Source organism: Manis javanica, chromosome 9 (genome assembly GCF_040802235.1).
Source record: "Manis javanica isolate MJ-LG chromosome 9, MJ_LKY, whole genome shotgun sequence".
In the NCBI taxonomy this organism is placed as follows: domain Eukaryota; kingdom Metazoa; phylum Chordata; class Mammalia; order Pholidota; family Manidae; genus Manis; species Manis javanica.
In genome coordinates, this window is record NC_133164.1 from 44,034,581 (window position 1) to 44,048,125 (window position 13,545).

Consider the following 13,545-nt stretch of genomic DNA (forward strand, 5'->3'; position numbering starts at 1 on the left):
ATGCTCAACTCTCTTTTCTTACCACTACACCCACTATATCCACTCCTCCTACGAGAGCTCATGCTCTACTATAATGTCAATAGCTACCACAACAAAGATTAACTGTTAATTACCTCTTTATGTACCAGACACTCTACTGAACATTGCACATGATTTCTCTCCTTTAATCCTGCCAATAACCTTGTGAAATAGGCCCTATGATTTTTCATACATTAAAGCTGAGGGAACAAAATGAGGGTTAGTAAGGTTAAGTAATTTGTGTAGAGTCGCACTGATTGCTAATTGGAAAGCCAGTATATAAGTCCGAGTTACTTGAGTTCAAAACATGTGTTCTCCACCATTTCACTGTGAGCTCTTTTCTATAGCTTCAGGTACAGCCAATATGCTGCTAAGTTAAGCCTGTTAGTATAGCCAATTCCAAAAACTCCTCCAAGTTTAGAATCTGTGAAACCATCCACCTTCTTGACACCTCGCCTGAAGTTGGATATTTCATGAACATCTCATCTGCACATATCTGAAACTGAATTCCTGTCTAGGCTCAGCCCAATTCCACAGCCGAGTAAAAAGATTTCAGTACTTGGTGAATAACACCAACATATATCCAGTTGGCCAAACCACACACCTGGAAATTAGCTGACAACTGAACTTTATACTTTAAATGTTTCTGTTCTTCTTCCTTTTTCTTTTCCATTTTTATCACTTTCATACCTTACTTGAGCCTGCAATCACATATTTTGCCTAGATTTAAATCTCTAAACCTGCCCATCCTTATTTTAATTGCCCTCTGTCTTGTCTCTGTCAGAATGATCTGTTACTTCTCAGCTTAAAACAACTTAATGGCTGGCTCCCTTAAAAATACAACCCAAACTCCATAGCCTGGCACATTCAATGCATGGTGAGCTGATGCCTACCTGCCTCCTCAGCATCACCTCTCAGCACTACCCCAAATGCCCTGCTCTCCATCCTGTGGACATCTGAGTCCCCCCAAGTATTTTATGTCCCTCCTGCATCCCTGCCTTTACAGCTGTTCTGTGAGCTCTAGCCTGGCCTTCCATCTTCAGGAATCTCTGGCAAATATAAAGCTCTTCTTTAAGTCCTAGATATGTAGGAGACCTTCTGTGACTGCTGTTGCTTCTTGCTCTGCCCCAAGGGTGTGCTCCTGGGCTGGAGAGCTCCATCATGACGCTTCACTGTGGTGTGATAAACCAGTTGTTACCTCACCTCATCCTCTTGTCGGAGGAAGGCATGATTAGAGGAAAGGTCAAGAATTGAGCTCTTCCTTCATCTCCTCTTTCTCAGTTGTCTTTCCCTGTTGGAAAATTTTTTAGCTACTCTGTATCTATCAATGTAAAGTCTGCAAATTCCTAAATGAAATATAATAGGATCATAGATAATAAAATGCCTTCTCCCTCACTCCTTTCAACTCCACTCCTCAGAGGCAACCATTTTGAATTTTTAGTTGTTTTTTTTTATGGTATTTACCTCTTCCCTATATCTAGATTAGAAATTTAGACTATTACCTGTTAATTTATTCCTTTTAGACATGACTGAATTCCTGATAAGTGTTGAAGATTTTGTTCCCATACGCCCTCCTCTGATTTGCATACTGTCCTCATCTACCCCTTGTCCTTTACTCCTGCTATCTTCATATAACTGTGTCACAATGATCAAAAGAATAGCCAGGGTTTATAATACTGCAACGTGCAAATACTTCTCAACGCTCCAGTTAATGTCACGTGACTGTTTCCTACTGGACAAGTAATGTTATTTCTAGGTCTGTATATGTTTTAAATTTTTTTCTTAGTATTTGTGTTTACTTGTCACTATTTTATGCAAACCCTCCAAGAGGCCTGTGAAATAAGTGGCAATAATTTTTGCACATCACCCAACACAGATTTGCTTTCAGTTCCTTCACCACTTTTCTCGAGCCCAGGTTTCTCCCAGGCAACCTGAACTGGCTGGGCCTGGGCCGCAAGTGTCATCCTAGGGATGCTTTTTGCCACTTCGCTATTTTGTCACCTCCCTTTTCCTGGGTCCCATGTTTTCTTTCCTCTTGCCTTTCTCCCTTCTTCTGCAAAGGAATGCCTTCCAGCAGCTCTCTAAGAAAGAGTGCAGAGACTTGCATGTCTGAAAATGTTCGTTTTCTGTTCTCATCCAATTGGCAACATAATCATTTCTGTATCAGAAATGAGTTCTCTTAAGAATCTGAAGTCCTTATCTTCTGGAATTCAATGTTGCTATTGAGAAATTCGGTTCCCCTCTGGTTCTTTCCTTTGTATGTGACCTATTTTGGTTTGATTTTAGTGTTCTGGAACCTTCAAGGTCATCTTTGTATCCTTAGTTATCTGCAGTTTCAGAGTTGTACCTTGACTTAGGAAAAATGGAAGAAAGGAAAGAATGTTCCTACCATAGCACCGTATCTTTTTTCTCCTGCTCTTTATATTCAGGTGGTTCTCAAGATGCCACCTCTCCTGATTCAGTCACATGCACTTCCAGACTGCCCCTAGCACCCAGGAGACAGGAAAAGGCTTATCCTCACATTTCCACTGCCCAGTCTGTAGTGCTGAATGAGTACTTTTTTGTAATATGGAAATGACTTCCAAAAATATTACCCAAATTTTTGTCTTAATTTGAGGCCAGAATTTCCAGCTTCTTGAAATTATCTGGAGGCCCCTGAGAGAACCTTCCCCTCACATGTCCAACAGGGAAGTTAGTATGTCCAACTGTGTCCCACAGCAAACTCAATATTCTTTTAAAATTTTTCTGTATTTTCTGTTCCTGTAGTCATCACCCCCAGAGATCTCAGAATGTCTGGCTTGCCCCTTAGCAGCTCCACCCTCTGCCTGTCCCCACATCATACTGATTCTGCTTTAGAAATACCTCATCCTGAGCTCTCCCTTCTCCATTTCCCTTGACACTGTGGTATTTTAAAAATACCACTTACTAATTAAACAAAGTGATATGTCCCTCAGACATAGCAAAGCTTTGATTATTGCAGTTAGTCTATTTATTTAAAAGAGTTTTCACAAGAGGAGAGAGGCTATAAATATTTTGAATATAAATTGACTTGTAGTTAGAGACATTGAATTCTAGTCTGCAATAAAAAAATAGCTAATTTTAATTTTTCTGATTTTATAATAATGTAAATGTGAATCATTTAAATACTTTATTATATCTCACTGTTGTTATTCATCTCTCTTGCCTTTGTATCTGCTCTTCCTTCTGCCGGGATGCTCTTCCCTCCCCAGTCCCCGCCGTGGCTCACTCATGCTCCTTTGTCAGGTAACCTTACATTTCCAGTAGTTCACAGAGGTCTCTCCCACACCCATCACTCTTTTCTGCTTCTTGAGAACAGAAAACGCTTATTGTTAACTCTTGGGGCCTAGGTAGCCTTCTTGCTTAATGATGTCCTGGCACATAGTGAGCCCTCAGTAAACGTGGTGGATGAATTTTCCAAGTGCATTTTTAATGTTTGGAACAACACTTAATTCATTATATGTCTCCATCTTACATATTGGGTTACTATGAGTCTACTTGTACTTCTAATCAGAATTTCCCTTAGAAATTATATTATTTGAGAATACAATCAAGTAGATTATAAAAGAGTTAATCAATTTATAATATATCTAAAGCAATGCTTGAAACATAGTAATCAGATATTTCATAAGCTTCCTTTACTGCAATGTGGAGTTCATTTATGAATTTATTTCCCTAGATTTTTATGCCACTTAGCAATTTACCAAGTGCTTTCATTTATATTATCTCGTATTATCTCATTTGATCCTCTCATTAACCCTAGCAAGTGTTTTCCCTATTTCCTACGTGTCAGGATTGATTATGTAAGTAGTCCAGTGTCACACAGAAAGTTAGCTGAGAGCTCAGATTAGTATGCAAGTCTTTTGCTGCTGTGTTTTTTTTCCTTTATGCCTGTGGGACTGAAGGCAAAGAAAAGCCATCAGCTCAGAGGGACAAAAGCACAAATACGGGTTTCAGGCAGAGAGTGATAAATGAGAGAGAAAATGTTCATGGAGAATCACAGGCTTTAAAGTTGCCTTTAGCTGAAGAATAGGTTGTGATGTTGGAAGTAAGAGATAAGATTAGAAAAGCAATTGGAATCAGTGTCGGGGACAAGTGAAAGATTTGGGACTTTATATTGTGAGAAATGAGAGATACTAAAAAACCTGTGACTGGGATCGAAGATCATAACTCTGCTTTAGGACCTACCAGTACTGTATGGGATGAATTTGAATGAGAGGGAAGCTAGAAGCAACATGGCTCGAAGCAACTCACGATATTTCAGGTGAAAAAATAATTCAGTTCTGGACCACCAACATAAAATTTAGTCAGAAAAGGAAACAGTGGATCAATTCTTGGAACATGAGCAAGGTCTGGCAACTAAATAGATACGTGAAACAGTGGAAAAGGAAGAAACAGAGCTGCATTGTTTACAGTGGTGATGGACAACGTGCTCCTGCCACTTCCCTGGCCCTCTCTCCTTCTGTGACCCTTATTCTCCTGTGTGATAGGGTGTTTCAATTGACCATATTAGTGCCTCATTTGTGAACTTAGTCAACGTGTATTAATGAACACTTTCTGTGTAATGCTAGCATTTTGCTAGGTATTAGAGCCTCAATCCTTGCCCTCAATGAATTCATAGTCTAGTGGTGGAAACTGTCAAGTAAACAGTTCTGTGAAGGATTTATTGCTGTTGGTACCTCATGCCATTGGGGCACAGAGGGGCATCCAGTTCAGCCTACATAGGTCAGGAAGAATTCTTAGTCCCTTGTGTTGAAGGAGGAGTTGGTATGGTGAAGAAAGTCAGAAGGATGGAGTGTGTAGAAAGAACAGCATGATCAAGGGCGTGATGTAGAGAACATGGAACCGACGTGTAAGTTACTCAGTGAGCCTGAACATGCCAGCATCTATCTCCAAAGGACAGTGAGATCATCCTACCTAACCCTAATGCCATTGTCACACCCAGACAGCTTAACATTGGTACAATATAGTTATATAATTCTATTTGAAAATTGTCCCAATTACCCCAAGAATGTGATTTAAAACTCTTTTTTACAACCCAAGAGCTACTCAAAGACATGTGTGCATGTAGTTCTTTAACGTCCTTTTGTCTAGAGCAGCTCCCAGACCGCAGCCATTTCTTGCTTCATGGTATTGATGACTTTTAAGAACCCGAGCCAGTTGTTTCACAGAATGTCCCTCATGTTGGATTTTTATGACTTTTCCCTCACATTCAGATTCAGGATGTGCAAAGTACTACACAGGTTATATTGTGTTTGTCTCTGTGCATCACTTCAGAAGAATGTTATCAGTGTATCCCATTAGGTGTCGAATTTGATTACTTGAATAAGGTGATATCTGCCAGCTTCTTCCATATCCTGTTCCCCCATAGCCTTATACACAGTGGTTTTGCAGCCATTGATGATTTCTGCCTGAATCAATTCTTACTATGTGAGTTGTCACATCTACTGGTTGACATTCTTCTGTAAAGAAGAGCTTTCTCTTCCCCCATATTTATCTTTATTGTTTTAGTCTAAGTATGGATGCATGATTCTTGTGATAATTTATTCCCATCATTACTCATTTAATGCTCAAATTGTCCTAAGTTTGGCCAAGGCTATCCTCCAGTCTGGCTCCCCTCTGACCTTTGACACATCCCTGTCTGTCTGTGAGTACTTCATTATTTTCTGATACGACCATATGTTCTTCAGGATCCTGCCGAGCCTGAGAGGAATGGGTGGGAGATGCAATAAAAACACAGAGATCAAAGTTGGGATAGGATGTCCACGCACCACTGATGGCGGACCAGTGGCGCACTTTTAATTCTTTGCACATCTTATATACACAGGCTCACTTTCGTGTGCTGCCTGCAATGTTTGCTTCTGGCTTTTCTCAGAGCTGTCTTCCTGTTGCCTTTTAAACTAGTAGCCTGCAGCTTTCTTTGTACTCCCACTTCAACTGGGATCAGGAGAAGCAAGACATTCCCTGAAATTTCTTGCAGGATGTGGGGCTTTGCCTCTCACATCCAGCTCTCCACAATGTTCCTGGCTCATTTCATACTTTCATGGTCTCAGTCCTAGAATGAGCCATTTTCTCTATGTATTCTGGCTCCTGTTAGTAATAATATTTAGAAACCAAGATCTGAGGGGCCAGGTGCACTCACTGCTACCACAGCTTCGTTACTCCTGAGCTCTTTTGGATTGCAAAGCTTGGAAAACTTTTTTAAAACCTTGAGCTTGTATGACACCTGTAAATCCAATCCATTTCATGGCTCTTCCTCGCTTTCTCCCGTTCTGTACTTGTATTTCCTTTTTTCCACAGTGTTGACTCTTGTTGCCAACAATATCAACATTTTTACCCATCTGCTCAGTCTTAATAATACACACATAATAGTTCCAGAATCACTATGTCAATACCACTACGAACAGCCAAATTTTCTTTGTAAAGTTCTTTTTTTCCTTAAAGTGTATGCTATTAATTTCATGCTTACTTTCTCAAAGTATTAGATTTTTTAAATGTTTCTTTTTACTAATAAAATATATTAACAACTTTAAATATTTGGTATTTAAAGTTCTTTTTAGGAAAAATGTAATTGAGTTTGAGTATAAATTATGAAAGGGAGCTAGGTATTTACTAGTTCAAGGGTCTGAAATATTTAATGTATGTTAATTAAAATAGCCATCAAGCCATGATGACAAGTAGTGATTTTACAGCATCTTACTATGTTGATGGACAGTGACTGTGAACGGGGATGTGGGGGGGACTTGGTGAAGGGGGGAGCCTAGTAAACATAATGTCCTTCATGTAATTGTAGATTAATGATACCAAAATAAATAAATAAATAAATAAAATAGCCATCAAGCCACTTTAGAGTTAAATTTACATGTAAATTAACAAGCTCCAAATACTATATTTGTCACCCACCTTTTTTGATTACACCTACAAGGTTTAGTGCTTTTCTAAAAATGTGAAATATAACCAGATGGAAAAGGACCGATACATATTTATATTTGTATATCTGTTTATAAACTGTAAATGAATATGTTATTTGTATTCCATTGCATTCATTTGTCATCTGTTCCCTATAAAGGGATTGCATCTCAAAACAAAGGAAGGGAGGAAGTGAACAAGAGAGAAACAAACATCCAGAGGAAAATAGTTTTCTTTTACTTTAGATGAAACTATACCAGACATACAATTACCTCTTTCAGATGAACAAAAAAATCTTTGTCATTCCTTGAATTTGGGTTGAGCCAATAATTTCTTTGAAGTTTTTTTCCTTACTTCCTTTGAATAATATTTAGCATTGACAACAAAAAAGGCTACAAGTATTACAAGGTTATCTGTTATTTGTAGAAAGAACTGGCTCTCTAACCACATCCTTCATTAAAAATGTACAGCATATCAATCAAATTAATCACCTGAGATGCAGTACTTTGGACTTCTGAGAGCTTCTATTGGTTTATTTTTCATTAAAAAAAATTAAAGTTTATAGTGACTGTTCTGTGTCACCTAAAGTCAGAGGAAGATTATCCTTTGATGTGAAAAATCAGTTGTTGGGAGCATTTTCACAAAAGTTAGTCTGAAAATTACAATTTTGAACACTAAGTTGAGGCAGCAGAATCTCAATAACGACAACAAAAACATTCTCCTACACCTGGTCGATTTCAGAATAGAAGCTGATGCTTTGAAAATAACCCATTTCTACAAGGGAAATATGATTTATGATAACCTGAGACACAAATATGACCAGAACCACATTCCTTTTAAAGTTATTGCACCACTGGACTATAAAAGTGGTGCTCTGAAGTGAATCCATGGAATTCGGTCATCTTTAGTGGACAGTAACACAGGCACTAATGAGACAGATTTCATTAAAAGATATTTGATTTATGAGAGAGTGAAAGTCCTATCTTATTTTGAAATTGCTGGTTTAGTTCTGGCTTGTGATCTTTTTTCCCCCTACCATCACCATCACCAGTTTCTGTGTATGCTTTGACATTGCTATGGAAACCCTGAGGGCTGATGGAATTCCCTGCATCTCTTTTCACAGAGGGTGACGAGACAGGAGTGATGGATAGTCTGCTGGAGGCACTGCAGTCAGGGGCCGCCTTCCGCGACCGAAGAAAAAGGACTCCGAAGCCCAAAGGTGAGCATTGTATTTGTTTCATGTTATTTCCTAGGAAAGTATCAGAAAGAACAACCTTTTTCTCTTTCTTAAATTCTTTTAAAGTCATATGTCAAGAATGGAATGCTGAGGGCAACAGCCCTTCAGAAGTTTCATAAAGTTTGCATAATCTTTCCCTTCAATGACAAATGTCAGAGAGCAAAGCATTCCAATTGGCTGATGACAGTAGCACATTAACAAATCAGTGCACTGAACCTTGAAAATCCTGATTAGTGTGACAAGTCTCAATGAAAGAACCATACGCACCTTATCCCATTGGCATTTAGAGTAGCATAATTAAGTGGGAAGTAAAAGTCATAACATTATAGCTTCAAGTACTTCAGGCTATTGAAGCATTCCTTTGGTTCCAGAAATACTTAATCTTGGAAAAAAAAGTCTAACATTGTTATATTTCTTGAGATGAACAAACCTCTACATTAACTTTCTTTTATGCCTTTTTTAACAGATACTCAGCAAAGTCTCAGTCCAGTGTCTCAGAGGCCTGTCCTGAAAGTTTGTAACCATGGTAATAAACTGAATTCATAAATCGCACATTCTTCTTACCTACTTTTATCCTGTTGATCATTGATTTTAGTAGGCTGCTGTGCAGTTCTCTAGTTTCAGTATAACGAAAATAGTAAAAATGTGTGGATGTACTTATTTGCTGTGAGATTGTGTACCTGTATTTTCCATCTTTACTTTATTGCTTTGAGGTGGTATCTAGGGTCCTTCTATCAGGTCTGCAGTGAATTTTTAAAATTATTATTATTTGAAGTTACCTCACACATTTCTGATCAGTGTTGTCCAGTGTATCTTTTCAAAAGAAGTATGTCCTCATTATACTATTTTAAGAAGTGGATTTACTTTACATCAAGATAAACATCTGAAATACCGGATCTGTTGCCTATTTTACTCTACCATATTTGCCAGTAGAGTTTGAAGTACTGTGACCAGCGTTTTGGTGAAATCATTAATACGGATGAGCTTCTTGTGGTATTGTGAAAGGTGGTGCTAGAATCACCAAAAAGGAGGTGAGTTACCTTAGTCTTTGATACTTATCTGAGATTGACTCCTTTCAAAAATCCCTGAGCGACTTTGTACGGTAACGTTATGGAGACTCCTTCTTCTCGTCAAGGAATTAGTTCGTGTTGACTGGGTTTTATTTATGTTGTTTCCCTTTCCCTCACTGTTATCCAATATGGGGTTCTGCTTAACTTCCATAGTGAAAAAACATGCATCTGTTGTGGTTGCCATTTTCTCAGAGTGAGATTGTCGCCAAAGTTCTCCAGGTTCTTAAGCAGAAAAATACTTGACAGATTTAATTCAGGAGTTGTTCTGAGTGCAGATGAGTTAAGTTCTAGAAATATTAATGTGTGGCTGAGCAGAGAAACTTGTATCAAATTTCTAGGATAGCCTAAAAAGTTTATGAGGTGAATAATAAAAAGACATGAATGTAGTGATCTGCTAATAGCCATGTAAATCTTTACTGTCTAAAGAAATGTATTTTTCGTAGATGCTTAATAAATGAGAGGAAGGGTTAAAAATTTGCAGTAAAATTTTAAATAGATCTTTAGACTCTTTCCAAAAGTGTTTTTATTATTGTTTTGTCTTTCCCTTCCCTAAAAATAAGAGACAAGAATTGTAATATGTCAGAAAAATTCATTACATAATTAAGTCACTCCTAACTTTGGGCTTATGACTTAGACTCACTGTGACATATGAAATAATGGTGAAAAGTATAGAGAGCAAGCTATCCTGGACCTTAGAGATTATTTTATTTTGTGAGTGAATAAGAAAGTAAGAAAAAACTGAAAACTTCCCAAGAAGAGTTTTAGTTAGTGACAGAAACATGACCACCATACAGTTTTGTTTCCCATTGTATTTCTTTCTTGATTACATATAGATGCATTGATTACTTTTTGTTAATAAACTATTAAACAGTACAATCCCCATCATGAATTATTAAGGAATACATCCACAGCCAACACAAGTGAACATGATATAAATATAATGACATGTATATACCCATATCATGCTTAATTTAAAATAAATATTTTAGGTATTATATAGGAAAAAATTATTTAAGATGAATTTGTACAGTGGCCTTGGGGAACTCAGTCCTTTTCTGATTGTAATGTTGACAAAGTGCCCAGGCTTATAGAGGCTCATTGATAGTTACTTATAAATTGTGATGTTTCAGTCCATTATGTAAAAGTAGGTGAGCATTGAATTTCTATCTTTACTAAAACTAATATGTACTATCTTATGCTCTAAGGCTATTGTGATAACTAAGCTAATAGGTTATACAGCAAGCCATAGAAGATATATCACAATGATCAAATTCTCTGTTCTAACATAAATGCAGTTGATTATAGCCTTTTTAAACTTATTTTCTATGGATAGTTCTATTGTGTGTTCCTTTCACATTTCTAACAAGGTGGGAAAAAAATCCAACTGACCAAATTAATCTTTAAGAACTGTGTGTATAAAGGTAGACTTACTAGGCTTGATGTTGAAAAATACTGAATTTGATTAAGGAAAGTGTCTTAGTTGCAGTAATGACCATGATCACTTTTAAAAAGTGATGATGTGTCAGAGTTCATTTTGCAGTCTTACTATGTCTAAAAATTCCTTTTTGTTTTCATTGAAAGTGCTAACCCTGCAACTGAACTGTGATCGAAATTGAACTCCTTTTACTTTTTAATGTTATGTTTACACTATAATGTAGTATATTTAGTGTGCAATAGCAATGTCTAAAAAAAACAGTGTACATACCTTAATTAAAAAGTACTTCATTGCTAAAAATGCGTATCATCATCTGACTTTTCAGGAGGAGTAATCTTTTTGCTGGTGGAGGGTCCTGCCTCAGTATTGATAATTGATCAGGGTGGTGGTTGCTGAAGTTTGGTGGTGGCTGTGACAGTTTCTTAAAATAAGACAACAGTGAGATTTGCTGCATTGATTGACTCTTCCTTTCATGAAAAATTTCTCTGTAGCATGCAGTGCAGTTGGTAGCATTTTACCCACAATAGAACTTCTTTCAAAATTGAAGTCAGTCCTTTCAAACTCTGCTGCTGCTGCCTTATCACCTTAGTTTGTGTAATATTCTAAGTCCTTTGCTATCATTTCAACAATCTTCACTGTGTCTTCCCCAGAAGTAGATTCTATTTCAAGAAACCACTTTCTTTGCTCTTCCATAGGGAACAACTCCTGATCTGTTCAAGTTTTATCCTAAGATTGTAGCAATTCAGTTGCATCTGTAGGTTCTACTTCTACTTCTAGTTCTCTTGCTATTTTCACTACACCTGAAGTTACTTCCTCCACTGAAGTCTTGAACCCCTCATAGTCAGTCATCCAGGAGAGTTGGAGTCAACCTCTTCCCAACTGCTGTGAATGTGGATGTTTTGACCACTTCCCATGAATCATGAATGTTCTTAATGACATTTAGGATGGTGAGTCCTTTCCAGAAGGTTTTCTGTTTACTTTGCCCAGCTCCATCAGCGGAATCACTATGTATGGCAGCTATAGCCTTACAAAATGTATTTCTTCAGTAATAAGACTTAAAAGTCAAAATTACTTCTTGATTCATGGGCTACAGAATGAATGCCATGTTAGCAGGCATAGCAACAGTGTTAATCTCATTGTACATCTTCATCAGAACTCTTGGGTGGCCAGATGCGTAGTCAGTGAGCAGTGGGTCTCATCCATGAACCATGTAATAAACAGCTTTGCTGTCATCCAGGCTTTCTTACTTCATTTAGAGAGTACAGAGTTAGCATAATTTTTAAGGACCCTAGGATTTTCAGAATGGTTAATGAGCACTGGTTTCAACTTACAGTCACCAGCTGCATTAGCCCTTAACAAGAGAGTCATCCTGTCCTTTAAAGCTTTGAAGCCAGACATTGACTTCTTTCTAGCTATGAAAGTTCTAAATGGCATCTTCTTCCAATATAAAGCTTTGTTGTCTACACTGAAGTTCTAATATTTACTGTAGCCGACTTCATTCATGATTTTAGCTAGATTTTCTGAATAACTTGCTGTAGCTTCTACTTGCTGCTTCACCATGGACTTTGATATTAGGGAGATGGCTTCTTTTGTTAAACCTCATGGACCAACTTCTGCTAGCTTCAAACCTTTCTTCTGCAGCTTCCACACCTCTCTCAGCCTTCACAGAATTGAAGAGAGTTAGGACCTTGCTCTGGATTAAGTTTGGGCTTAAGGGAATGTTGTGGCTGGTCTGATTGTCTATCCAGACCACTCAAACTATCTACACATCTGCAATAAGGCTGCTTTGCTTTCTTATCATTCATATGTTCACTGGAGTAGCACTTTTAATTTCCTTCAAGAACTTTTCTTTTATATTTACAACTTGCTATTAGGCACAAGAAGCCTAGATTTTGGCCTGTCTCAGCTTTTGACATGCCTTCTTCACTAAGCTTTATCACTAAGCTTTTGATTTTGAGAGAGAGATAGGCAACACTTCCTTTCACTTGAAAAGATAGAGGCCATTGTAGGGTTATTAATGGTCCTAATTTCATTATTGTTGTGTCTCAGGGAATAAAGAGGCCTGAGGAGAGGGAGAAAGACAGGAGAATGGTAGGTTAGTGGAGCAGTCAGAACACACCCAATATTTATTAAGTTTGCTATCTTCTCTGTGTGGTTCCTGGCACCCTAAAATGGTAACAGCAGTAACATCACTGATCACAGATCTCCATAACAAATGTAATAATAATGAAAAAGTTTGAAATATTATAAAAATTACAAAAAGACAACACAGAGACAGGAAGTGAGCAAATGCTGTTGGGAAAATGGTGTGGTTAGATTTGTTCTACACAAGTTTGCCACAGCCTGCAATTAGTAAAGGATTTGAAGTAAAGTCAAGCACAGGAAAACAAGGGATGCCTAGCAAAATTAGGTCTCCCAATGTCACCCAAATAAGTAGGATTTAATATGCCAATTGCTAAATCTCCAGCTGTGAACACAGTTAACCCCCTCTCATCTCCTCCCTAAAATGTTATCTGTCCTCAGATAAAGAGATATTTGAACATCACTGGTCTCTGCTTCAAAAGGTTACTTGATCAAACAGTGAAGAGCATGGTTCAATCTTGATTGGATTATTCACTCCTTAGAAGTGGAGGGTTACTTACTAATTATATTTCTTTCCTTTGCTTAATCAAGGAAAGTTTAAAAACAGTTAATATAACAAAAGAAGACATCTGCTAATGAATACAGGGCATTATCTAATTTCTTAACGCGATGCATTCTAAACCTAAAGATTTCCTATAGTCTACAGAGTAGAGTAATAAATTTCCTTTTAAATCAAAATATTCAGAACATTTATTAGTGCATTTTTATAAAAATCA

At 37.5% G+C, this 13,545-nt stretch overlaps 1 protein-coding gene across 5 annotated transcripts in view; it reads left to right on the plus strand.

Annotated features, from left to right (window-relative positions):
• Positions 1-13,545, plus strand: part of DIAPH3 (diaphanous related formin 3) — a 573,382-nt gene that overhangs the window by 414,693 nt on the left and 145,144 nt on the right. For all 5 annotated transcript variants that reach the window (XM_037022985.2, XM_073212547.1, XM_037022986.2 and 2 more), the window contains 2 exons: positions 8,069-8,164; positions 8,649-8,708. In XM_037022985.2, coding sequence (XP_036878880.2) covers positions 8,069-8,164; positions 8,649-8,708 — 156 coding nt within the window. The remainder of the gene's footprint in view (positions 1-8,068; positions 8,165-8,648; positions 8,709-13,545) is intronic.